At 47.4% G+C, this 26,889-nt stretch overlaps 1 protein-coding gene across 7 annotated transcripts in view; it reads left to right on the top strand.

The window, feature by feature from the left end:
- aldh18a1 (aldehyde dehydrogenase 18 family, member A1) overlaps positions 1-26,889 on the top strand; it is an 875,135-nt gene that overhangs the window by 761,800 nt on the left and 86,446 nt on the right. The window contains exons 1-4 of one of the 7 annotated variants that reach the window (XM_068053232.1): positions 14,409-14,445; positions 15,083-15,230; positions 18,768-18,883; positions 25,887-26,110. The exons of 1 other annotated variant lie outside the window; for it this stretch is intronic. In XM_068053232.1, the coding sequence (XP_067909333.1) occupies positions 18,796-18,883; positions 25,887-26,110 (312 nt within the window). In that variant the 5' untranslated portion in view covers positions 14,409-14,445; positions 15,083-15,230; positions 18,768-18,795. Of the gene's footprint in view, positions 1-14,374; positions 14,446-14,652; positions 14,730-14,825; positions 14,967-14,994; positions 15,231-18,767; positions 18,884-25,886; positions 26,111-26,889 lie in introns of those variants that run through there. 5 more of the 7 variants (XM_068053236.1, XM_068053235.1, XM_068053234.1 and 2 more) reach the window with 5 other exon arrangements.

The raw sequence follows: 26,889 nt of genomic DNA, 5'->3' as shown, positions 1-26,889 counted from the left end.
GAGCTGGGTAAGCTGGTAATGGTGAGCTGGGTAAGCTGGTAATGGTGAGCTGGGTAAGCTGGTAATGGTGAGCTGGGTAAATTGGTAATGGTGAGCTGGGTAAGCTGGTAATGCTGAGCTGGGTAAACTGGTAATGCTGAGCTGGGTAAGCTGGTAATGGTGAGCTGGGTAAACTGGTAATGCTGAGCTGGGTAAACTGGTAATGGTGAGCTGGGTAAGCTGGTAATGGTGAGCTGGGTAAACTGGTAATGGTGAGCTGGGTAAGCTGGTAATGCTGAGCTGGGTAAACTGGTAATGCTGAGCTGGGTAAGCTGGTAATGGTGAGCTGGGTAAACTGGTAATGCTGAGCTGGGTAAACTGGTAATGGTGAGCTGGGTAAGCTGGTAATGCTGAGCTGGGTAAGCTGGTAATGCTGAGCTGGGTAAACTGGTAATTGTGAGCTGGGTAAACTGGTAATGGTGGTGAGCTGGGTAAACTGGTAATTGTGAGCTGGGTAAACTGGTAATTGTGGTGAGCTGGGTAAACTGGTAATTGTGAGCTGGGTCAACTGGTAATTGTGGTGAGCTGGGTAAACTGGTAATGGTGAGCTGGGTAAACTGGTAATTGTGGTGAGCTGGGTAAACTGGTAATGGTGAGCTGGGTAAACTGGTAATGGTGGTGAGCTGGGTAAACTGGTAATTGTGAGCTGGGTAAACTGGTAATTGTGGTGAGCTGGGTAAACTGGTAATGGTGAGCTGGGTAAACTGGTAATTGTGGTGAGCTGGGTAAACTGGTAATGGTGAGCTGGGTAAACTGGTAATGCTGAGCTGGGTAAGCTGGTAATGGTGAGCTGGGTAAACTGGTAATGGTGAGCTGGGTAAGCTGGTAATGCTGAGCTGGGTAAACTGGTAATGCTGAGCTGGGTAAACTGGTAATTGTGGTGAGCTGGGTAAGCTGGTAATGGTGAGCTGGGTAAACTGGTAATTGTGGTGAGCTGGGTAAACTGGTAATTGTGAGCTGGGTAAGCTGGTAATGGTGAGCTGGGTAAACTGGTAATGGTGAGCTGGGTAAGCTGGTAATGGTGAGCTGGGTAAGCTGGTAATGCTGAGCTGGGTAAACTGGTAATTGTGAGCTGGGTAAGCTGGTAATTGTGAGCTGGGTAAACTGGTAATGGTGAGCTGGGTAAGCTGGTAATGCTGAGCTGGGTAAGCTGGTAATTGTGAGCTGGGGAAGCTGGTAATGGTGAGCTGGGTAAGCTGGTAGTGCTGAGCTGGGTAAACTGGTAATGCTGAGCTGGGTAAGCTGGTAATGGTGAGCTGGGTAAGCTGGTAATGCTGAGCTGGGTAAAGTGGTAATGCTGAGCTGGGTAAGCTGGTAATGCTGAGCTGGGTAAACTGGTAATGGTGAGCTGGGTAAGCTGGTAATGGTGAGCTGGGTAAACTGGTAATGCTGAGCTGGGTAAGCTGGTAATGGTGAGCTGGGTAAGCTGGTAATGCTGAGCTGGGTAAACTGGTAATGGTGAGCTGGGTAAGCTGGTAATGGTGAGCTGGGTAAACTGGTAATGCTGAGCTGGGTAAACTGGTAATGGTGAGCTGGGTAAGCTGGCAATGCTGAGCTGGGTAAACTGGTAATGGTGAGCTGGGTAAGCTGGTAATGGTGAGCTGGGTAAACTGGTAATGGTGAGCTGGGTAAACTGGTAATTGTGAGCTGGGTAAACTGGTAATGCTGAGCTGGGTAAGCTGGTAATTGTGAGCTGGGTAAGCTGGTAATTGTGAGCTGGGTAAACTGGTAATGGTGAGCTGGGTAAACTGGTAATGGTGAGCTGGGTAAGCTGGTAATGGTGAGCTGGGTAAACTGGTAATGCTGAGCTGGGTAAGCTGGTAATTGTGAGCTGGGTAAATTGGTAATTGTGAGCTGGGTAAACTGGTAATGGTGAGCTGGGTAAGCTGGTAATTGTGAGCTGGGTAAACTGGTAATGCTGAGCTGGGTAAGCTGGTAATTGTGAGCTGGGTAAATTGGTAATGCTGAGCTGGGTAAACTGGTAATGGTGAGCTGGGTAAGCTGGTAATGCTGAGCTGGGTAAACTGGTAATGCTGAGCTGGGTAAGCTGGTAATGGTGAGCTGGGTAAGCTGGTAATGCTGAGCTGGGTAAACTGGTAATGCTGAGCTGGGTAAGCTGGTAATGGTGAGCTGGGTAAGCTGGTAATGGTGAGCTGGGTAAGCTGGTAATGCTGAGCTGGGTAAATTGGTAATGGTGAGCTGGGTAAGCTGGTAATGCTGAGCTGGGTAAACTGGTAATGCTGAGCTGGGTAAGCTGGTAATGGTGAGCTGGGTAAACTGGTAATGCTGAGCTGGGTAAACTGGTAATGGTGAGCTGGGTAAGCTGGTAATGGTGAGCTGGGTAAACTGGTAATGGTGAGCTGGGTAAGCTGGTAATGCTGAGCTGGGTAAACTGGTAATGCTGAGCTGGGTAAGCTGGTAATGGTGAGCTGGGTAAACTGGTAATGCTGAGCTGGGTAAACTGGTAATGGTGAGCTGGGTAAGCTGGTAATTGTGAGCTGGGTAAACTGGTAATGCTGAGCTGGGTAAACTGGTAATGCTGAGCTGGGTAAGCTGGTAATGGTGAGCTGGGTAAACTGGTAATGCTGAGCTGGGTAAACTGGTAATGGTGAGCTGGGTAAGCTGGTAATGCTGAGCTGGGTAAACTGGTAATGGTGAGCTGGGTAAGCTGGTAATGGTGAGCTGGGTAAGCTGGCAATGCTGAGCTGGGTAAACTGGTCATGCTGAGCTGGGTAAGCTGGTAATGGTGAGCTGGGTAAACTGGTAATGGTGAGCTGGGTAAACTGGTAATGCTGAGCTGGGTAAACTGGTAATGGTGAGCTGGGTAAACTGGTAATGGTGAGCTGGGTAAGCTGGTAATGGTGAGCTGGGTAAACTGGTAATGGTGAGCTGGGTAAACTGGTAATGCTGAGCTGGGTAAACTGGTAATGCTGAGCTGGGTAAGCTGGTAATGGTGAGCTGGGTAAACTGGTAATGCTGAGCTGGGTAAACTGGTAATGCTGAGCTGGGTAAGCTGGTAATGGTGAGCTGGGTAAGCTGGTAATGCTGAGCTGGGTAAACTGGTAATGGTGAGCTGGGTAAGCTGGTAATGGTGAGCTGGGTAAACTGGTAATGCTGAGCTGGGTAAACTGGTAATGGTGAGCTGGGTAAGCTGGCAATGCTGAGCTGGGTAAACTGGTAATGGTGAGCTGGGTAAACTGGTAATGGTGAGCTGGGTAAGCTGGTAATGGTGAGCTGGGTAAACTGGTAATGGTGAGCTGGGTAAACTGGTAATGCTGAGCTGGGTAAGCTGGTAATTGTGAGCTGGGTAAGCTGGTAATTGTGTGCTGGGTAAACTGGTAATGGTGAGCTGGGTAAACTGGTAATGCTGAGCTGGGTAAACTGGTAATGCTGAGCTGGGTAAGCTGGTAATTGTGAGCTGGGTAAATTGGTAATGCTGAGCTGGGTAAACTGGTAATGGTGAGCTGGGTAAGCTGGTAATTGTGAGCTGGGTAAACTGGTAATGCTGAGCTGGGTAAGCTGGTAATTGTGAGCTGGGTAAATTGGTAATGCTGAGCTGGGTAAACTGGTAATGGTGAGCTGGGTAAGCTGGTAATTGTGAGCTGGGTAAACTGGTAATGCTGAGCTGGGTAAACTGGTAATGGTGAGCTGGGTAAATTGGTAATGCTGAGCTGGGTAAACTGGTAATGCTGAGCTGGGTAAACTGGTAATGGTGAACTGGGTAAGCTGGTAATTGTGAGCTGGGTAAACCGGTAACGGTGAGCTGGGTAAACTGGTAATTGTGAGCTGGGTAAGCTGGTCATGGTGAGCTGGGTAAACTGGTAATGGTGAGCTGGGTAAGCTGGTAATGCTGAGCTGGGTAAGCTGGTAATGGTGAGCTGGGTAAGCTGGTAATGCTGAGCTGGGTAAACTGGTAATGGTGAGCTGGGTAAACTGGTAATGCTGAGCTGGGTAAACTGGTAATGCTGAGCTGGGTAAACTGGTAATGGTGAGCTGGGTAAGCTGGTAATGCTGAGCTGCTAAACTGGTAATGCTGAGCTGGGTAAGCTGGTAATGGTGAGCTGGGTAAGCTGGTAATGCTGAGCTGGGTAAACTGGTAATGGTGAGCTGGGTAAGCTGGTAATGCTGAGCTGGGTAAACTGGTAATGCTGAGCTGGGTAAGCTGGTAATGGTGAGCTGGGTAAGCTGGTAATGCTGAGCTGCTAAACTGGTAATGCTGAGCTGGGTAAGCTGGTAATGGTGAGCTGGGTAAGCTGGTAATGCTGAGCTGGGTAAACTGGTAATGGTGAGCTGGGTAAGCTGGTAATGCTGAGCTGGGTAAACTGGTAATGCTGAGCTGGGTAAACTGGTAATGGTGAGCTGGGTAAGCTGGTAATGCTGAGCTGGGTAAACTGGTAATGCTGAGCTGGGTAAGCTGGTAATGGTGAGCTGGGTAAACTGGTAATGCTGAGCTGGGTAAACTGGTAATGGTGAGCTGGGTAAGCTGGTAATGCTGAGCTGGGTAAACTGGTAATGGTGAGCTGGGTAAGCTGGTAATGCTGAGCTGGGTAAACTGGTAATGCTGAGCTGGGTAAACTGGTAATGGTGAGCTGGGTAAGCTGGTAATGGTGAGCTGGGTAAACTGGTAATGGTGAGCTGGGTAAACTGGTCATGCTGAGCTGGGTAAGCTGGTAATGATGAGCTGGGTAAACTGGTAATGCTGAGCTGGGTAAACTGGTCATGCTGAGCTGGGTAAGCTGGTAATGGTGAGCTGGGTAAACTGGTAATGCTGAGCTGGGTAAACTGGTAATGGTGAGCTGGGTAAGCTGGTAATGCTGAGCTGGGTAAACTGGTAATGGTGAGCTGGGTAAACTGGTAATGGTGAGCTGGGTAAGCTGGTAATTGTGAGCTGGGTAAACCGGTAACGGTGAGCTGGGTAAACTGGTAATTGTGAGCTGGGTAAGCTGGTCATGGTGAGCTGGGTAAACTGGTAATGGTGAGCTGGGTAAGCTGGTAATGCTGAGCTGGGTAAGCTGGTAATGGTGAGCTGGGTAAGCTGGTAATGCTGAGCTGGGTAAACTGGTAATGGTGAGCTGGGTAAACTGGTAATGCTGAGCTGGGTAAACTGGTAATGGTGAGCTGGGTAAGCTGGTAATGCTGAGCTGCTAAACTGGTAATGCTGAGCTGGGTAAGCTGGTAATGGTGAGCTGGGTAAGCTGGTAATGCTGAGCTGGGTAAACTGGTAATGGTGAGCTGGGTAAGCAGGTAATGCTGAGCTGGGTAAACTGGTAATGCTGAGCTGGGTAAGCTGGTAATGGTGAGCTGGGTAAGCTGGTAATGCTGAGCTGCTAAACTGGTAATGCTGAGCTGGGTAAGCTGGTAATGGTGAGCTGGGTAAGCTGGTAATGCTGAGCTGGGTAAACTGGTAATGGTGAGCTGGGTAAGCTGGTAATGCTGAGCTGGGTAAACTGGTAATGCTGAGCTGGGTAAACTGGTAATGGTGAGCTGGGTAAACTGGTAATGGTGAGCTGGGTAAGCTGGTAATGCTGAGCTGGGTAAACTGGTAATGCTGAGCTGGGTAAGCTGGTAATGGTGAGCTGGGTAAACTGGTAATGCTGAGCTGGGTAAACTGGTAATGGTGAGCTGGGTAAGCTGGTAATGCTGAGCTGGGTAAACTGGTAATGGTGAGCTGGGTAAGCTGGTAATGGTGAGCTGGGTAAGCTGGTAATGCTGAGCTGGGTAAACTGGTAATGCTGAGCTGGGTAAACTGGTAATGGTGAGCTGGGTAAGCTGGTAATGGTGAGCTGGGTAAACTGGTAATGGTGAGCTGGGTAAACTGGTCATGCTGAGCTGGGTAAGCTGGTAATGATGAGCTGGGTAAACTGGTAATGCTGAGCTGGGTAAACTGGTCATGCTGAGCTGGGTAAGCTGGTAATGGTGAGCTGGGTAAACTGGTAATGCTGAGCTGGGTAAACTGGTAATGCTGAGCTGGGTAAACTGGTAATGGTGAGCTGGGTAAGCTGGTAATGCTGAGCTGGGTAAGCTGGTAATGCTGAGCTGGGTAAGCTGGTAATGGTGAGCTGGGTAAGCTGGTAATGGTGAGCTGGGTAAACTGGTAATGGTGAGCTGGGTAAACTGGTAATGCTGAGCTGGGTAAACTGGTAATGGTGAGCTGGGTAAACTGGTAATGCTGAGCTGGGTAAGCTGGTAATGCTGAGCTGGGTAAACTGGTAATGCTGAGCTGGGTAAGCTGGTAATGGTGAGCTGGGTAAGCTGGTAATGCTGAGCTGGGTAAACTGGTAATGGTGAGCTGGGTAAGCTGGTAATGGTGAGCTGGGTAAACTGGTAATGCTGAGCTGGGTAAACTGGTAATGGTGAGCTGGGTAAGCTGGTAATGGTGAGCTGGGTAAACTGGTAATGGTGAGCTGGGTAAGCTGGTAATGCTGAGCTGGGTAAACTGGTGATGCTGAGCTGGGTAAGCTGGTAATGGTGAGCTGGGTAAACTGGTAATGCTGAGCTGGGTAAACTGGTAATGGTGAGCTGGGTAAGCTGGTAATGCTGAGCTGGGTAAACTGGTAATGCTGAGCTGGGTAAACTGGTAATGGTGAGCTGGGTAAGCTGGTAATGGTGAGCTGGGTAAACTGGTAATGCTGAGCTGGGTAAGCTGGTAATGGTGAGCTGAGTAAACTGGTAATGCTGAGCTGGGTAAACTGGTAATGGTGAGCTGGGAAAGCTGGTAATGCTGAGCTGGGTAAACTGGTAATGCTGAGCTGGGTAAACTGGTAATGGTGAGCTGGGTAAGCTGGTAATGGTGAGCTGGGTAAACTGGTAATGGTGAGCTGGGTAAGCTGGTAATGCTGAGCTGGGTAAACTGGTCATGCTGAGCTGGGTAAGCTGGTAATGGTGAGCTGGGTAAACTGGTAATGCTGAGCTGGGTAAACTGGTAATGGTGAGCTGGGTAAGCTGGTAATGGTGAGCTGGGTAAACTGGTAATGGTGAGCTGGGTAAACTGGCAATGCTGAGCTGGGTAAACTGGTAATGGTGAGCTGGGTAAACTGGTAATGCTGAGCTGGGTAAACTGGTCATGCTGAGCTGGGTAAGCTGGTAATGGTGAGCTGGGTAAGCTGGTAATGCTGAGCTGGGTAAACTGGTAATGGTGAGATGGGTAAGCTGGTAATGCTGAGCTGGGTAAACTGGTAATGCTGAGCTGGGTAAGCTGGTAATGGTGAGCTGGGTAAACTGGTAATGCTGAGCTGGGTAAACTGGTAATGGTGAGCTGGGTAAGCTGGTAATGGTGAGCTGGGTAAACTGGTAATGGTGAGCTGGGTAAGCTGGTAATGCTGAGCTGGGTAAACTGGTGATGCTGAGCTGGGTAAGCTGGTAATGGTGAGCTGGGTAAACTGGTAATGCTGAGCTGGGTAAACTGGTAATGGTGAGCTGGGTAAGCTGGTAATGCTGAGCTGGGTAAACTGGTAATGCTGAGCTGGGTAAACTGGTAATGGTGAGCTGGGTAAGCTGGTAATGGTGAGCTGGGTAAACTGGTAATGCTGAGCTGGGTAAGCTGGTAATGGTGAGCTGGGTAAACTGGTAATGCTGAGCTGGGTAAACTGGTAATGGTGAGCTGGGTAAGCTGGTAATGCTGAGCTGGGTAAACTGGTAATGCTGAGCTGGGTAAACTGGTAATGGTGAGCTGGGTAAGCTGGTAATGGTGAGCTGGGTAAACTGGTAATGGTGAGCTGGGTAAGCTGGTAATGCTGAGCTGGGTAAACTGGTCATGCTGAGCTGGGTAAGCTGGTAATGGTGAGCTGGGTAAACTGGTAATGCTGAGCTGGGTAAACTGGTAATGGTGAGCTGGATAAGCTGGTAATGGTGAGCTGGGTAAACTGGTAATGGTGAGCTGGGTAAACTGGTAATGCTGAGCTGGGTAAACTGGTAATGGTGAGCTGGGTAAGCTGGTAATGCTGAGCTGGGTAAACTGGTCATGCTGAGCTGGGTAAACTGGTAATGCTGAGCTGGGTAAACTGGTAATGGTGAGCTGGGTAAACTGGTTATGGTGAGCTGGGTAAGCTGGTAATGGTGAGCTGGGTAAACTGGTAATGGTGAGCTGGGTAAACTGGTAATGGTGAGCTGGGTAAACTGGTAATGCTGAGCTGGGTAAGCTGGTAATGGTGAGCTGGGTAAACTGGTAATGGTGAGCTGGGTAAACTGGTAATGCTGAGCTGGGTAAGCTGGTAATGGTGAGCTGGGTAAACTGGTAATGGTGAGCTGGGTAAACTGGTAATGGTGAGCTGGGTAAGCTGGTAATGGTGAGCTGGGTAAACTGGTAATGGTGAGCTGGGTAAGCTGGTAATGGTGAGCTGGGTAAACTGGTAATGGTGAGCTGGGTAAGCTGGTAATGGTGAGCTGGGTAAACTGGTAATGGTGAGCTGGGTAAGCTGGTAATGCTGAGCTGGGTAAACTGGTGATGCTGAGCTGGGTAAGCTGGTAATGGTGAGCTGGGTAAACTGGTAATGCTGAGCTGGGTAAACTGGTAATGGTGAGCTGGGTAAGCTGGTAATGCTGAGCTGGGTAAACTGGTAATGCTGAGCTGGGTAAACTGGTAATGGTGAGCTGGGTAAGCTGGTAATGGTGAGCTGGGTAAACTGGTAATGCTGAGCTGGGTAAGCTGGTAATGGTGAGCTGAGTAAACTGGTAATGCTGAGCTGGGTAAACTGGTAATGGTGAGCTGGGAAAGCTGGTAATGCTGAGCTGGGTAAACTGGTAATGCTGAGCTGGGTAAACTGGTAATGGTGAGCTGGGTAAGCTGGTAATGGTGAGCTGGGTAAACTGGTAATGGTGAGCTGGGTAAGCTGGTAATGCTGAGCTGGGTAAACTGGTCATGCTGAGCTGGGTAAGCTGGTAATGGTGAGCTGGGTAAACTGGTAATGCTGAGCTGGGTAAACTGGTAATGGTGAGCTGGGTAAGCTGGTAATGGTGAGCTGGGTAAACTGGTAATGGTGAGCTGGGTAAACTGGTAATGCTGAGCTGGGTAAACTGGTAATGGTGAGCTGGGTAAACTGGTAATGCTGAGCTGGGTAAACTGGTCATGCTGAGCTGGGTAAGCTGGTAATGGTGAGCTGGGTAAGCTGGTAATGCTGAGCTGGGTAAACTGGTAATGGTGAGCTGGGTAAGCTGGTAATGCTGAGCTGGGTAAACTGGTAATGCTGAGCTGGGTAAGCTGGTAATGGTGAGCTGGGTAAACTGGTAATGCTGAGCTGGGTAAACTGGTAATGGTGAGCTGGGTAAGCTGGTAATGGTGAGCTGGGTAAACTGGTAATGGTGAGCTGGGTAAGCTGGTAATGCTGAGCTGGGTAAACTGGTGATGCTGAGCTGGGTAAGCTGGTAATGGTGAGCTGGGTAAACTGGTAATGCTGAGCTGGGTAAACTGGTAATGGTGAGCTGGGTAAGCTGGTAATGCTGAGCTGGGTAAACTGGTAATGCTAAGCTGGGTAAACTGGTAATGGTGAGCTGGGTAAGCTGGTAATGGTGAGCTGGGTAAACTGGTAATGCTGAGCTGGGTAAGCTGGTAATGGTGAGCTGGGTAAACTGGTAATGCTGAGCTGGGTAAACTGGTAATGGTGAGCTGGGTAAGCTGGTAATGCTGAGCTGGGTAAACTGGTAATGCTGAGCTGGGTAAACTGGTAATGGTGAGCTGGGTAAGCTGGTAATGGTGAGCTGGGTAAACTGGTAATGGTGAGCTGGGTAAGCTGGTAATGCTGAGCTGGGTAAACTGGTCATGCTGAGCTGGGTAAGCTGGTAATGGTGAGCTGGGTAAACTGGTAATGCTGAGCTGGGTAAACTGGTAATGGTGAGCTGGGTAAGCTGGTAATGGTGAGCTGGGTAAACTGGTAATGGTGAGCTGGGTAAACTGGTAATGCTGAGCTGGGTAAACTGGTAATGGTGAGCTGGGTAAGCTGGTAATGCTGAGCTGGGTAAACTGGTCATGCTGAGCTGGGTAAGCTGGTAATGCTGAGCTGGGTAAACTGGTAATGCTGAGCTGGGTAAACTGGTAATGGTGAGCTGGGTAAACTGGTTATGGTGAGCTGGGTAAGCTGGTAATGGTGAGCTGGGTAAACTGGTAATGGTGAGCTGGGTAAACTGGTAATGCTGAGCTGGGTAAGCTGGTAATGGTGAGCTGGGTAAACTGGTAATGGTGAGCTGGGTAAGCTGGTAATGGTGAGCTGGGTAAACTGGTAATGGTGAGCTGGGTAAGCTGGTAATGGTGAGCTGGGTAAGCTGGTAATGGTGAGCTGGGTAAACTGGTAATGCTGAGCTGGGTAAACTGGTAATGGTGAGCTGGGTAAACTGGTAATGGTGAGCTGGGTAAACTGGTAATGGTGAGCTGGGTAAGCTGGTAATGCTGAGCTGGGTAAGCTGGTAATGGTGAGCTGGGTAAACTGGTAATGGTGAGCTGGGTAAGCTGGTAATGGTGAGCTGGGTAAACTGGTAATGGTGAGCTGGGTAAGCTGGTAATGGTGAGCTGGGTAAGCTGGTAATGCTGAGCTGGGTAAGCTGGTAATGGTGAGCTGGGTAAACTGGTAATGGTGAGCTGGGTAAACTGGTAATGGTGAGCTGGGTAAGCTGGTAATGGTGAGCTGGGTAAACTGGTAATGGTGAGCTGGGTAAACTGGTAATGCTGAGCTGGGTAAACTGGTAATGGTGAGCTGGGTAAGCTGGTAATGGTGAGCTGGGTAAGCTGGTAATGCTGAGCTGGGTAAACTGGTAATGCTGAGCTGGGTAAGCTGGTAATGGTGAGCTGGGTAAACTGGTAATGGTGAGCTGGGTAAACTGGTAATGGTGAGCTGGGTAAGCTGGTAATGGTGAGCTGGGTAAACTGGTCATGGTGAGCTGGGTAAACTGGTCATGGTGAGCTGGGTAAGCTGGTCATGGTGAGCTGGGTAAGCTGGTAATGGTGAGCTGGGTAAACTGGTAATGGTGAGCTGGGTAAACTGGTCATGGTGAGCTGGGTAAACTGGTCATGGTGAGCTGGGTAAGCTGGTAATGGTGAGCTGGGTAAACTGGTAATGGTGAGCTGGCTAAACTGGTCATGGTGAGCTGGGTAAGCTGGTAATGGTGAGCTGGGTAAACTGGTAATGGTGAGCTGGGTAAACTGGTAATGGTGAGCTGGGTAAGCTGGTAATGGTGAGCTGGGTAAGCTGGTAATGCTGAGCTGGGTAAGCTGGTAATGGTGAGCTGGGTAAACTGGTAATGGTGAGCTGGGTAAACTGGTAATGGTGAGCTGGGTAAGCTGGTCATGGTGAGCTGGGTAAACTGGTCATGGTGAGCTGGGTAAGCTGGTCATGGTGAGCTGGGTAAACTGGTCATGGTGAGCTGGGTAAACTGGTCATGGTGAGCTGGGTAAGCTGGTCATGGTGAGCTGGGTAAACTGGTAATGGTGAGCTGGGTAAGCTGGTAATGGTGAGCTGGGTAAGCTGGTAATGCTGAGCTGGGTAAACTGGTAATGGTGAGCTGGGTAAACTGGTAATGGTGAGCTGGGTAAACTGGTAATGGTGAGCTGGGTAAGCTGGTCATGGTGAGCTGGGTAAGCTGGTCATGGTGAGCTGGGTAAACTGGTAATGGTGAGCTGGGTAAACTGGTAATGGTGAGCTGGGTAAGCTGGTCATGGTGAGCTGGGTAAACTGGTCATGGTGAGCTGGGTAAGCTGGTCATGGTGAGCTGGGTAAGCTGGTCATGGTGAGCTGGGTAAGCTGGTCATGGTGAGCTGGGTAAACTGGTCATGGTGAGCTGGGTAAGCTGGTCATGGTGAGCTGGGTAAGCTGGTAATGGTGAGCTGGGTAAGCTGGTCATGGTGAGCTGGGTAAACTGGTCATGGTGAGCTGGGTAAACTGGTCATGGTGAGCTGGGTAAACTGGTAATGGTGAGCTGGGTAAGCTGGTAATGGTGAGCTGGGTAAGCTGGTAATGGTGAGCTGGGTAAACTGGTAATGGTGAGCTGGGTAAGCTGGTAATGGTGAGCTGGGTAAACTGGTAATGGTGAGCTGGGTAAGCTGGTAATGGTGAGCTGGGTAAACTGGTAATGGTGAGCTGGGTAAGCTGGTAATGGTGAGCTGGGTAAACTGGTAATGGTGAGCTGGGTAAGCTGGTAATGGTGAGCTGGGTAAACTGGTAATGGTGAGCTGGGTAAACTGGTAATGGTGAGCTGGGTAAGCTGGTAATGGTGAGCTGGGTAAACTGGTAATGGTGAGCTGGGTAAGCTGGTAATGGTGAGCTGGGTAAGCTGGTAATGGTGAGCTGGGTAAGCTGGTCATGGTGAGCTGGGTAAGCTGGTCATGGTGAGCTGGGTAAGCTGGTAATGGTGAGCTGGGTAAACTGGTAATGGTGAGCTGGGTAAACTGGTAATGGTGAGCTGGGTAAACTGGTAATGGTGAGCTTGGTAAGCTGGTAATGGTGAGCTGGGTAAACTGGTAATGGTGAGCTGGGTAAACTGGTAATGGTGAGCTGGGTAAGCTGGTCATGGTGAGCTGGGTAAACTGGTAATGGTGAGCTGGGTAAGCTGGTAATGGTGAGCTGGGTAAACTGGTCATGGTGAGCTGGGTAAGCTGGTAATGGTGAGCTGGGTAAACTGGTAATGGTGAGCTGGGTAAACTGGTCATGGTGAGCTGGGTAAGCTGGTCATGGTGAGCTGGGTAAACTGGTAATGGTGAGCTGGGTAAACTGGTAATGGTGAGCTGGGTAAGCTGGTCATGGTGAGCTGGGTAAGCTGGTAATGGTGAGCTGGGTAAACTGGTAATGGTGAGCTGGGTAAACTGGTAATGGTGAGCTGGGTAAACTGGTAATGGTGAGCTGGGTAAGCTGGTAATGGTGAGCTGGGTAAACTGGTAATGGTGAGCTGGGTAAGCTGGTAATGGTGAGCTGGGTAAACTGGTCATGGTGAGCTGGGTAAGCTGGTAATGGTGAGCTGGGTAAACTGGTAATGGTGAGCTGGGTAAGCTGGTAATGGTGAGCTGGGTAAACTGGTCATGGTGAGCTGGGTAAGCTGGTAATGGTGAGCTGGGTAAACTGGTAATGGTGAGCTGGGTAAGCTGGTCATGGTGAGCTGGGTAAGCTGGTCATGGTGAGCTGGGTAAACTGGTAATGGTGAGCTGGGTAAACTGGTAATGGTGAGCTGGGTAAGCTGGTAATGGTGAGCTGGGTAAGCTGGTAATGCTGAGCTGGGTAAGCTGGTAATGGTGAGCTGGGTAAACTGGTAATGGTGAGCTGGGTAAACTGGTAATGGTGAGCTGGGTAAGCTGGTCATGGTGAGCTGGGTAAACTGGTAATGGTGAGCTGGGTAAGCTGGTCATGGTGAGCTGGGTAAACTGGTAATGGTGAGCTGGTTAAACTGGTAATGGTGAGCTGGGTAAGCTGGTCATGGTGAGCTGGGTAAACTGGTAATGGTGAGCTGGGTAAGCTGGTAATGGTGAGCTGGGTAAGCTGGTAATGCTGAGCTGGGTAAACTGGTAATGGTGAGCTGGGTAAACTGGTAATGGTGAGCTGGGTAAACTGGTAATGGTGAGCTGGGTAAGCTGGTCATGGTGAGCTGGGTAAGCTGGTCATGGTGAGCTGGGTAAACTGGTAATGGTGAGCTGGGTAAACTGGTAATGGTGAGCTGGGTAAACTGGTAATGGTGAGCTGGGTAAGCTGGTAATGGTGAGCTGGGTAAACTGGTAATGGTGAGCTGGGTAAACTGGTAATGGTGAGCTGGGTAAGCTGGTCATGGTGAGCTGGGTAAGCTGGTAATGGTGAGCTGGGTAAACTGGTAATGGTGAGCTGGGTAAACTGGTAATGGTGAGCTGGGTAAGCTGGTCATGGTGAGCTGGGTAAGCTGGTAATGGTGAGCTGGGTAAACTGGTAATGGTGAGCTGGGTAAACTGGTAATGCTGAGCTGGGTAAGCTGGTCATGGTGAGCTGGGTAAGCTGGTAATGGTGAGCTGGGTAAACTGGTAATGGTGAGCTGGGTAAACTGGTCATGGTGAGCTGGGTAAGCTGGTCATGGTGAGCTGGGTAAGCTGGTAATGGTGAGCTGGGTAAGCTGGTAATGGTGAGCTGGGTAAGCTGGTCATGGTGAGCTGGGTAAGCTGGTAATGGTGAGCTGGGTAAACTGGTAATGGTGAGCTGGGTAAACTGGTAATGGTGAGCTGGGTAAGCTGGTAATGGTGAGCTGGGTAAACTGGTAATGGTGAGCTGGGTAAACTGGTAATGGTGAGCTGGGTAAGCTGGTCATGGTGAGCTGGGTAAGGGTACAGATCAGCTCAGAGCAGTGCTGGAGCTTGCACGCCATCTACTGATTTACTACAGGATCAAATTAAAATCGGAAGGAAACTGCGTAAAAAAACACAACGTGCTGGAAATACACACGTCAGTCAGCATCTGTAAGGGGAAAAAACAGGTGAATTTATTGCGTGTAATGCTTTATTAGAAATGTAAATTAGAAGGTAAGCTAGCGTTTTAGCTGGGTGGGGAAAGGTGGAGCAGATATTATCTATCTTGACTGAGTGAATTTGGATAAGATTTGTGACTCAAGCAAAACCTCATGGGATGAAGTATTTTGACCCGAAACACGAACTTGTCTTTTTTTTGTGTTTGCTGATTTTGAAGAGGAATAGATTGGAATTTGAGGCAGAATTGGTCAAAGATCTTTCTAACACAGCTAGAATCTGCATTAAGTGAGAGGTTGGGAAATTCACGCAATATTTAATCATAGTGTTTCACTATTTGCTGAATCTATGGAACTCTGTCATCTTCTGCTGATTTTTTTGTGTCTTGTAGATGAGAAAAGATCAATTTACTGAGTGTGAGATTGAAGAACTGACTCTAAACTCTGCTCATTGCTCTTTTTCCACAAGAGGCCGCGTTGCTGTTTGCAATTCTTTTAGTGGATTTCATCAGCTGCTGACAGTGCAGTGGGAGGTATCAGAAATCACTTCCAGCAGACATACAGGAAGTAGCTGGCAGGAACAAACTGATTGGCTGCTTTCATTTCGAGGCGTAACTTTGTGCTTTTCTAATTGAATTTCTTTGTATAGATTTTGAGCAAGTATCACCCATCAACAGCTGACAGTGACAAACATTCAGTCGAGGAAGACTGTCAGCGGGATTTTGTTCATTTTGATAATATTATTATTGGAGAAAGCTTTGCAGAAGAAAAAAAGTAATTTTAGGCCAAAATTTCTGGTAGGTGATTGATGGAATTGCTTTTTTAAAAATGCTGATACACTCAAAAAATCATTGGAATTTACATACTGTAGGTGCACAGTTACACTCTTTAAAACTCAATGAATCTCTGTATGTAACAATGTTCTGCAAGAATCACTGCTGTGTAATATTGAGAGTAATATATAGATTGCAAGATGAAGAATGCTGTTTGGCCTCCTCCTTACTGAATACCAACTCTACCGTCTCCCCACCACAGCAACTAACTGATGGCTAAATAAACCCAGGTACTGGTCACCTCACCCCATCTGATGACCAACTCTCTATCTGAAACCCGCCTTTCATGGCCCTGAACCTGTGCCTTCTAACCCTGAGATATCTGAAAGTATTGTTTGGGTTTACTATCTTAATCCCATTGCATCATCTGCAGCATTCCCTGTGACACATCCACTTGGTACTGGAAAGTCTCCCTCTGCTACAGCATTCCCACATCCACTTGGTACTGGAAAGTCTCCCTCTGCTACAGCATCACCACATCCACTTGGTACTGGAAAGTCTCCCTCTGCTACAGCATCACCACATCTACTTGGTACTGGAAAGTCTCCCTCTGCTACAGCATTCCCACATCTACTTGGTACTGGAAAGTCTCCCTCTGCTACAGCATCACCACATCTACTTGGTACTGGAAAGTCTCCCTCTGCTACAGCATTCCCACATCCACTTGGTACTGGAAAGTCTCCCTCTGCTACAGCATCACCACATCTACTTGGTACTGGAAAGTCTCCCTCTGCTACAGCATTCCCACATCCACTTGGTACTGGAAAGTCTCCCTCTGCTACAGCATCACCACATCCACTTGGTACTGGAAAGTCTCCCTCTGCTACAGCATCACCACATCCACTTGGTACTGGAAAGTCTCCCTCTGCTACAGCATCACCACATCCACTTGGTACTGGAAAGTCTCCCTCTGCTACAGCATCACCACATCTACTTGGTACTGGAAAGTCTCCCTCTGCTACAGCATTCCCACATCCACTTGGTACTGGAAAGTCTCCCTCTGCTACAGCATCACCACATCCACTTGGTACTGGAAAGTCTCCCTCTGCTACAGCATCACCACATCTACTTGGTACTGGAAAGTCTCCCTCTGCTACAGCATCACCACATCCACTTGGTACTGGAAAGTCTCCCTCTGCTACAGCATCACCACATCCACTTGGTACTGGAAAGTCTCCCTCTGCTACAGCATCACCACATCCACTTGGTACTGGAAAGTCTCCCTCTGCTACAGCATCACCACATCTACTTGGTACTGGAAAGTCTCCCTCTGCTACAGCATTCCCACATCCACTTGGTACTGGAAAGTCTCCCTCTGCTACAGCATCACCACATCTACTTGGTACTGGAAAGTCTCCCTCTGCTACAGCATTCCCACATCCACTTGGTACTGGAAAGTCTCCCTCTGCTACAGCATCACCACATCCACTTGGTACTGGAAAGTCTCCCTCTGCTACAGCATCACCACATCCACTTGGTACTGGAAAGTCTCCCTCTGCTACAGCATCACCACATCTACTTGGTACTGGAAAGTCTCCCTCTGCTACAGCATCACCACATCCACTTGGTACTGGAAAGTCTCCCTCTGCTACAGCATCACCACATCCACTTGGTACTGGAAAGTCTCCCTCTGCTACAGCATCACCACATCCACTTGGTACTGGAAAGTCTCCCTCTGCTACAGCATCACCACATCTACTTGGTACTGGAAAGTCTCCCTCTGCTACAGCATCACCACATCTACTTGGTACTGGAAAGTCTCCCTCTGCTACAGCATCACCACATCCACTTGGTACTGGAAAGTCTCCCTCTGCTACAGCATCACCACATCCACTTGGTACTGGAAAGTCTCCCTCTGCTACAGCATCACCACATCCACTTGGTACTGGAAAGTCTCCCTCTGCTACAGCATCACCACATCTACTTGGTACTGGAAAGTCTCCCTCTGCTACAGCATCACCACATCCACTTGGTACTGGAAAGTCTCCCTCTGCTACAGCATCACCACATCCACTTGGTACTGGAAAGTCTCCCTCTGCTACAGCATCACCACATCTACTTGGTACTGGAAAGTCTCCCTCTGCTACAGCATCACCACATCCACTTGGTACTGGAAAGTCTCCCTCTGCTACAGCATCACCACATCCACTTGGTACTGGAAAGTCTCCCTCTGCTACAGCATCACCACATCTACTTGGTACTGGAAAGTCTCCCTCTGCTACAGCATTCCCACATCCACTTGGTACTGGAAAGTCTCCCTCTGCTACAGCATCACCACATCTACTTGGTACTGGAAAGTCTCCCTCTGCTACAGCATCACCACATCCACTTGGTACTGGAAAGTCTCCCTCTGCTACAGCATCACCACATCCACTTGGTACTGGAAAGTCTCCCTCTGCTACAGCATCACCACATCCACTTGGTACTGGAAAGTCTCCCTCTGCTACAGCATCACCACATCTACTTGGTACTGGAAAGTCTCCCTCTGCTACAGCATCACCACATCCACTTGGTACTGGAAAGTCTCCCTCTGCTACAGCATCACCACATCCACTTGGTACTGGAAAGTCTCCCTCTGCTACAGCATCACCACATCCACTTGGTACTGGAAAGTCTCCCTCTGCTACAGCATCACCACATCCACTTGGTACTGGAAAGTCTCCCTCTGCTACAGCATCACCACATCTACTTGGTACTGGAAAGTCTCCCTCTGCTACAGCATCACCACATCCACTTGGTACTGGAAAGTCTCCCTCTGCTACAGCATCACCACATCCACTTGGTACTGGAAAGTCTCCCTCTGCTACAGCATCACCACATCCACTTGGTACTGGAAAGTCTCCCTCTGCTACAGCATCACCACATCTACTTGGTACTGGAAAGTCTCCCTCTGCTACAGCATCACCACATCCACTTGGTACTGGAAAGTCTCCCTCTGCTACAGCATCACCACATCCACTTGGTACTGGAAAGTCTCCCTCTGCTACAGCATCACCACATCCACTTGGTACTGGAAAGTCTCCCTCTGCTACAGCATCACCACATCCACTTGGTACTGGAAAGTCTCCCTCTGCTACAGCATCACCACATCCACTTGGTACTGGAAAGTCTCCCTCTGCTACAGCATCACCACATCTACTTGGTACTGGAAAGTCTCCCTCTGCTACAGCATCACCACATCCACTTGGTACTGGAAAGTCTCCCTCTGCTACAGCATCACCACATCCACTTGGTACTGGAAAGTCTCCCTCTGCTACAGCATCCCCTCTCCACTGCCAAAAAGAAAATAGCAGCTTGACAGCAACCTTGAGAAATTCACCTTAAATACTCTGGTGTCCCTGAATTCTGCAGCTGTTTACAGAAAAAAATCATTGGAGTGAGAAGTCTTAATCATAGAACATTGTCTGAGTATTTTGTTTGTGTAACACTATAGTAACACTATAATTAGACAGTTGACTGTCGGATAGTTTGAGCTGACATTCTGTGTCTGCTGTCTTGCAGGTATTGACGTTGCTGCCCATTCCTTATCATGCTGCGTAAAACCGGTCTGATCAATCGCTTCAGAGCTGCGATAGTCAACTCAGCTTTGTCTAAAGTGGGCTCTCAGACAACTAAATGTGAGCATAAAGTAGTTGAAAGTATTGGTTTGTATTTGAGTCTGATTTTTTTCTTTCATGGGATGTGGGTGTTGATGGCAAGGTTGGCATTTGTTGACCATTCCTAAATATTCTTGACAACTGAATGTTTTGCTCGGGTATTTCAGAGGGCATGTAAGAGTTAACCACATTGCTGTGGGTCTGGAGTCACATGCAGGCCAGACCAGGTAAGGACAGCAGATTTCCTTCCCTAAAGGACATTAGTGAACCAGATGGATTTTTACAACAATCGACAATGGTTTCATGGCCATCATTAGACTAGCTTTTAATTCCAGATTTATTAATTAAATTCAAATTCCACCTTCTGCTGTGGTGGGATTTGAACCCATGTCCCCAGAGCAATACCCTGGGTCTCTGGGTTACTAGTCCAGTGACAATACCACTACGCCACTGCCTCCCCTCAACACTTCTACACTTTCTAATCTCCTTACCATTTAAGAAATACTCTGCACATCTATTCCTCCTACCAAAGTGGATAACCTCACATTTTTCCACATTATATTCCATCTGCCACATTCTTGCCCACTCCTTAGGGCTTTTCAAATCCCCTTGAAGCCACTTTGCATCTTCCTCACAACGCACATTCCCACCTAGTTTTGTGTCATCCACGAACTTGGAAATATTACATTTGGTCCCCACATCCAAATCATTGATATATATTGTAAACAACTGGGGCCCAAGCACTGATCCTGTGGTACCCCACTAGTCACAGCCTGTCAACGCGAGAATGGCCTGTTTATTCCTACTCTCTGCTTTCTGCCTGTTAACCAATCCTTAATCCATGTCAGTATATTATCTCCTATCCCATGTGCTTTAATTTTGCTAACCAACCTCCTGTGGGGGACTTTATCAAAAGCCTTCTGAAAATCTAAGTATACCATGTCCACTGACTCCCCTTTATCAATTCTGTTAGTAACATCCTCAAAAAACTCCAACAGGTTCATCAAACATGATTTCCCATTCATAAATGCATGTTGACTATGGCCAATCGGATCATTATTATCCAAGTGTCCATTTATCACATCCTTTAGAATAGATTCTAACATTTTCCCAATGACTGATGTAAGGTTAACAGGTCTGTAATTCCCTGTTTCCTCTCTCCCTCCCTTCTTTATTAGTGGGGTAACATTTGCTACCTTACCATCTGTGGGAACCATTCCAGAATTTATAGAATTTTGGAAGGAAACGCCATAACATACAAGGCTACAGGCCAAGTGCGGGGAAATGGGATTAGTTAGGACAGGTGCTTGATGGTCAGCGCAGGCTGTTGGGCTGAAGGGCCTGATTCTGTGCTGTAAAACTCTATGACTCTATGATCACCAATACATCCATTATTTCCATAGCTACCTCTTTCAACACTCTGGGATGTAGAATATCAGGTCCTGGGGACTTATCAACCTTCAGCCCCATTAATTTCTCCAATACAACCTTCTTACTAACACTAATTTCCTTCAATTCCTCATTTTCCCTAATCTCTTGGATCTCTAATTCTGGGAGATTTCTTGTATCTTCCTCAGTGAAGACAGACACAAAGTAATCACTTAGCTTCTCTGCCATTTCTCTATTCCCCATTATAAATTCTCCTGACTCTGTTTGTAATGGACCCATATTTGTCTTAGCCAAATGTTTCCTTTTTACATACCTATAGAAGCTATTACAGTCCATTTTTATATTTTTGCTAGTTTACATTTATATTCTATTCTCCCTTTCTTTATCAGTTTCTTGATCCTCCTTTGCTGTATAATCCTCCCAATACTCAGGTTTACTACTATTTCTGGCAACTTCATAGACTTTTTATTTTAATCTTATAGAATCTTTAACTTCCTTTCTTATCCACGGTTGACTACCTTTACTTTTGGGGATTTTTGTGCCTTGAAGGAATGTATAGTTGCTGTAAAATATTTAATAATTCTTTGAAGACTATCCATTGACTATGCACTGTATTGGCTATGTAATGTATTTTCCCAATCCATCTCAGCCAATTTGCCCCTCATACCTTCATAATTTCCTCTGTTCAAATTTAACAATCTGGCTTCAGATTGAACTACCTCACTTTCAAACATAATGTAAAATTGCCTCAAGGTTCTTTTACAACAAGATTATTAATTAGCCCTTTCTCATTACATAATATTAGATCTAAAATAGCCAGTTCCTCAACATACTGCACAGGAGAACCATCCCTAACACACCCCAGAAACTCGTCCTCCACAGCATTAGTGCTCATTAGGTTTACCCAGTCTATATGCAGATTGAAGTCACCCATAATTACTGCATTACCCATGCTACATGCTTCTCTAATCTCCTGATTAACACCATGCCCCACACTACCACTACTGTTTGGTGGCCTATAAACAACTCCTACCAATGTTTGTTGCCCCTTGCTGTTTCTTAGCTCCACCCAAACAGATTCCACATTTTGTTCCAATCTGAGATCCTCCCTTACTAATGTACTGATCCCATCCCGTATTATCAGTGCAATACCATCTCCTTTTTCCTTTTTGCCTGTCTTTCCCAAATGTTGAATATCCTTGAATATTCAGTTCCCAGTCTTGGTCACCCTGTAGCCACGTTTCCATGATGGCAATTAAATCATTTACCTCTATTTGGGCCTTTAAATCATCTACCTTGTTGCGAATGCTGTGTGCATTCAGGTAGAGTGCCCTTAACCTTGTCTTCTTGACATTATTCTGCATTCTAAGCCCAGTTGATGCTTGCCTTTGTTTCGACTGCCTTCTAATGTCATTTGCTACTTTTCTACCTCCTGTTACCAGCTTTACTGTGGACCATGACCTCTGGCTGTTCACCCTCCCCTGGAAGGCTGTCCTGCAGCCGCTCTGTGACATCCTTGACCCTGGCACCAGGGAGGCAACACACCATCCTGGGGTCACGTTTACTGCCACAGAAACACCTGTCTGATCCCCTTATTATCGAATCCCCTATCACTATTGCTCTTCTGCTCTGATTAGTAAGTTTGTGGACGACACAAAGGTTGGTGGAGTTGCGGATAATGATGAGGATTGTCAGAGGATACAGCAGGATATAGATCGGTTGGAGCCTTGGGCGGAGAAATGGCAGATGGAGTTTAATCCGGACAAATAAAATCCGGACAAAGGTATAAATAAATAGGGTGGCGCAGTGGTTAGCACCGCAGCCTCACAGCTCCAGGGATCCGGGTTTGATTCTGGGTACTGCCTGTGCGGAGTTTGCAAGTTCTCCCTGTGACCATGTGGGTTTCCGCCGGGTGCTCCGGTTTCCTCCCACAGCCAAAGACTTGCAGGTTGATAGGTAAATTGGCCATTGTAAATTGCCCCTAGTATAGGTAGATGGTAGGAGAATGGTGGGGATGTGGTGGGGAATATGGGGTTAATGTAGGATTAGTATAAATGGGTGGTTGATGGTCGGCACAGACTTGGTGGGCTGAAGGGCCTGTTTCAGTGCTGTATCTCTAAATAAATAAATGTGAGGTAATGCATTTTGGAAGGTCTAATACAGGTGGGAGGTATACAGTAAATGGCAGAACCCTGAGGAGTATTGACAGGCAGAGAGATATGGGCGTACAGGTCCACAGGTCACTGAAAGTGGCAACGCAGGTGGATAAGGTAGTCAAGAAGGCATACGGCATGCTTGCCTTCATCGGTTGGGGCATAGAGTATAAAAATTGGCAAGTCATGCTGCAGCTGTACAGAACTTTAGTTAGGCCACACTTGGAATATTGCGTGCAATTCTGGTCGCCACACTACCAGAAGGACGTGGAGGCTTTGGAGAGGGTACAGAGGAGGTTTACCAGGATGTTGCCTGGTCTGGAGGGCATTAGGTATGAGGAGAGGTTGGATAAACTCGGATTGTTTTCACTGGAACGACGGAGGTGGAGGGGCGACGTGATAGAGGTTTACAAAGTTATAAGCGGCATGGACAGAGTGGATAGTCAGAAGCTTTTTCCCAGGGTGGAAGAGTCAGTTACTAGGGGACATAGGTTTAAGGTGCGAGGGGCAAAGTTTAGAGGGGATGTGCGAGGCACGTTCTTTACACAGAGGGTGGTGAGTGCCTGAAACTTGCTGCCAGGGGTGGTGGTGGAAGCAGATACGATAGCGACGTTTAAGAGGCATCTTGACAAATACATGAATAGGAAGGGAATAGAGGGATACGGTCCCCGGAAGTGCAGAAGGTTTTAGTTTAGGCAGGCATCAAGATCGGCGCAGGCTTGGAGGGCCGAATGGCCTGTTCCTGTGCTGTACTGTTCTTTGTTCCACTTTTCTTCCTTCTCTCCTGTGTAGCCGAGCCACCTGTGGCACCACAGACTTTGCTCTGGCTGCAACCCCCCGAGGAACCATTGCTCTCAACAGTATCCAAAATGGAAAACTGATTCTCAATCATGATAGAATCAGGGGACTCCTGCACTGCCTGCCTGGCAGTCACCCATTCCTTCCCTGCCTGCATGCTCCTAACCTGCGGTGTGACCACCTCCCTAAACATGCTATCCACGTAGTCCTCTGCCTTGCTATAAAGTTTGAAGCAAATGCAGGTTGCTCCACAATGATGCATTTACATAAAAATGAAAAATAACACCACACAACAGTGATTCCAGCCGCCGCTCGTTTTCCGAAATCCGGAGCTCAGGCTTCTGCAGGGAGTGTACATCCTGAGGTATGTGGGAAGTCATGGACAGACCATGTGTCCGAGCTGACCTGCTATAACATAAAGTTAAAAACTTTTTATTACAATGAGAAGTAAAATAACTTACCAGTTACTCACCAATCAGCTTCTTCCCCTGTACCAAAGAGAGAGGCAGCTATTGGAGGCTGAAAAAAGGTAGAAGAAAGAAAGAAAGGAGCCCCTCCCTCATGCACCAAACTCCCACTTTACACTCTGTGCACTCAAATTTATGTTCTTAATTTATACTTTCCCCTCCTTACCAAACTCCGTCAATTAACAAAATCCCTTCTGAACACTCTGCGCCCTCCAGCAGCACTGAGTCCCCTGAATTTACACTCTGACAATAATGCTGTGTCAGCTCTGCGAGAGCTCAGAAAACAATCGAAGCAAGCAACCTAATGAACTAGTTGCAGCTACTCAGAGAGTGTTAGTGTACCCCTGTTTAAAACTGCAAGAACCTAACTCAGCTCTTAACTGAAACAGGAATTTCAACTAATTGCTAAATGTAAACAAAACAAAAACTCGTCTAGAAAGATTAACCCTTTAAATTCATTCACTTACCAAACTTTTTTCTTCACTTCCTGAACCACTTCCTGAGCTACCAGGTGCAAAAGTCCTAGGATAACGATCCTATTTCTGAAATTTTTATGTAAGACGGGCAATCGGTTATTGTGAAACCAGCACCGAAAGGAGACATTTTTTAGACCATTGTTGAGTTTCTTCCTATCTACCCCATCAATGCCCCTCATAATTTTGTATACCTCAATCATGTCCCCCCTCAGCCTTCTCTGCTCTGAGGAAAACAACCCTAGCCTTTTCAGTCTCTCTTCATAGCTGAAATGCTCCAGCCCAGACAACATCCTGGTGAATCTCCTCTGCACCCTCTCCAGTGCAATCACATCCTTCCTATAGTGTGGTGACCAGAACTGTACACAGTACTCCAGCTGTGGCCTAACTAGCGTTTTATACAGCTCCATCATAACCTCCCTGCTCTTATATTCTATGCCTCGGCTAATAAAGACAAGTATCCCATATATCTTCCTAACCACCTTATCTACCTGTGCTGCTGCCTTCAGTGATCTTTGGACAAGTACACCAAGATCCCTCTGACCCTCTGTACTTCCTAGGGTCCGACCATCCATTGTATATTCCCTTGCCTTGTTAGTCCTCCCAAAATGCATCACCTCACACTTCTGAGGATTAAATTCCATTTGCCACTGCTCCGCCCATCTTACCAACCCATCTGTATCGTCCTGTAATCTAAGGCTTTCCTCCTCACTATTTACGACACCACCAATTTTTGTGTCATCTGCGAACTTACTGATCATACCTCCTAGATTCACGTCTAAATCATTAATGTACACTACAAACAGCAAGGGTCCCAGCACCGATCCCTGTGGTACACCACTGGTCACAGGCTTCCACTCGCAAAAACAACCCTCGACCATCACCTCCTGCCACTAAGCCAATTTTGGATCCAAATTGTCCTGGATCCCATGGACTCTTACTTTGTTCACCAATCTCCCATGTGGGACCTTATCAAAAGCCTTACTGAAGTCCATGTAGACTACATCAACTGCATTACCCTCATCTACACATCTAGTCACCGCCTCGAAAAATTCAATCAAGTTTCTTCTCCAACTTCACTGTGCCAGCTGTGGTGGAGTGCCACTTAGAACATGAACTTATGTTTCCCTAGCTTGCTGATTTGCAATATTTTGATTTAGCTGTCATGATGGTCTAGTTGGCCAGTTGCTCAAGTAAGTGCTTTAGAACTTCAAAGGTCAAATCAGACCAGGACAGGAGGCTTGGCTTCCAATATTTCTTCCTTCTAGTGATAAAAATTCATTTTCAGATGGCAGTTCTGATACAATGAAAGAAGTGATCCAAAACCTTTGTTTCACAAAATCATTCTCTCGTTTATTTATTTATAGATACAGCACTGAAACAGGCCCTTCAGCCCACCAACTCTGTGCCAACCAACAGCCACCCATTTATACTAATCCTACATTAACCCCATATTCCCCACCACATCCCCACCATTCTCCTACCACCTACCTACACTAGGGGCAATTTAGAATGGCCAATTTACCTATCAACCTGTAAGTCTTTGGCTGTGGGAGGAAACTGGAGCACCCGGCGGAAACCCACACGGTCACAGGGAGAACTTGCAAACTCCACACAGGCAGTACCCAGAATTAAACCCGGGTCCCTGGAGCTGTGAGGCTGCGGTGCTAACCACTGTGCCACTGTGCCGTTTCTTGGTTCCTGTTTGTAATTTATAATCTGAACTTTTGTCCGTTTTCTGTAGGTTGGCCGACTTATGGAGCAGCCTCCTTTAAACCACCTGCCCATTCCTGGAGCAACGTTCCATTTCTCAATGTTCCTCTGAAGCGCAGTCCAGGAAAACCCTTTGCCCATCGCAGTGAGCTGAAGCAAGCCAAACGCATTGTGGTAAAACTGGGCAGCGCGGTGGTGACCCGAGGTGATGAATGCGGCCTTGCCCTTGGGCGACTTGCGTCCATTGTTGAGCAGGTGAGATCAGAGTGTGGTTACAGGACTGGCGAATTCTGTTTCATGTACGAATGTGCTTTAAGAGAACTACCTTGAAAAAGCTTGGAAGAGAAGCTTTTGCTGCTGGTCCGATGTTAGGAGATTTTTGCAGAGATGATTGAGGGCCAATGTTCAATTCCAGAAAGCTTGTTGTGGAAGGGTGATGCTGGAGCCTATCTTTACTCAGTTTCACATTTACTGTACAGAGTAAAAGGATTACAAACAAGTAGTTCCTCACTCAAAAACCTCCACCAGTCTCAGTAAATGTCTCCTTAAACATGCTTGAGTAAAACCCCAAATTAGCACCTTCCACCTGCATATAATTACACAATTAATCAATTGATATAAAAGAAGGGAATCTGTTAATTGTGTAATAAAACTTAGATTAACATGCTCAAACAGCGTTACAAAATAAATTCCATATTCGGTACAAACTATTACCTTGTGAGACGCCTCTCCTATAGCACCCCTAACAATTTCTTTCTACTAGTATTTCTTTTCGTCAAACAGTCAGATAGCTGATGACTTGCATTTACTCATTTGAGTTTGGAGATTTCCTTTCTCTCCAGCATTTGTTTCAATTCAGCATGGTCAATACATAGCCTTTTCTCACTCAGTTTTTGTAGACTGTATATTGTCCCACAAAGAACTATTATCCACATAACATTCAATGGGTATCTTATCTTCAGTATGTCCCCTGTTCAGAATTTCACTTAAAATATTTGACAAATGGAACCCCATATCTGCTGTCTCCACAAGAC

Source organism: Heterodontus francisci, chromosome 20, assembly GCF_036365525.1.
Source record: "Heterodontus francisci isolate sHetFra1 chromosome 20, sHetFra1.hap1, whole genome shotgun sequence".
Lineage (NCBI taxonomy): Eukaryota > Metazoa > Chordata > Chondrichthyes > Heterodontiformes > Heterodontidae > Heterodontus > Heterodontus francisci.
Note: the sequence above shows the minus strand (reverse complement) of the source record. Positions and strands in the feature narration are given on the sequence as shown.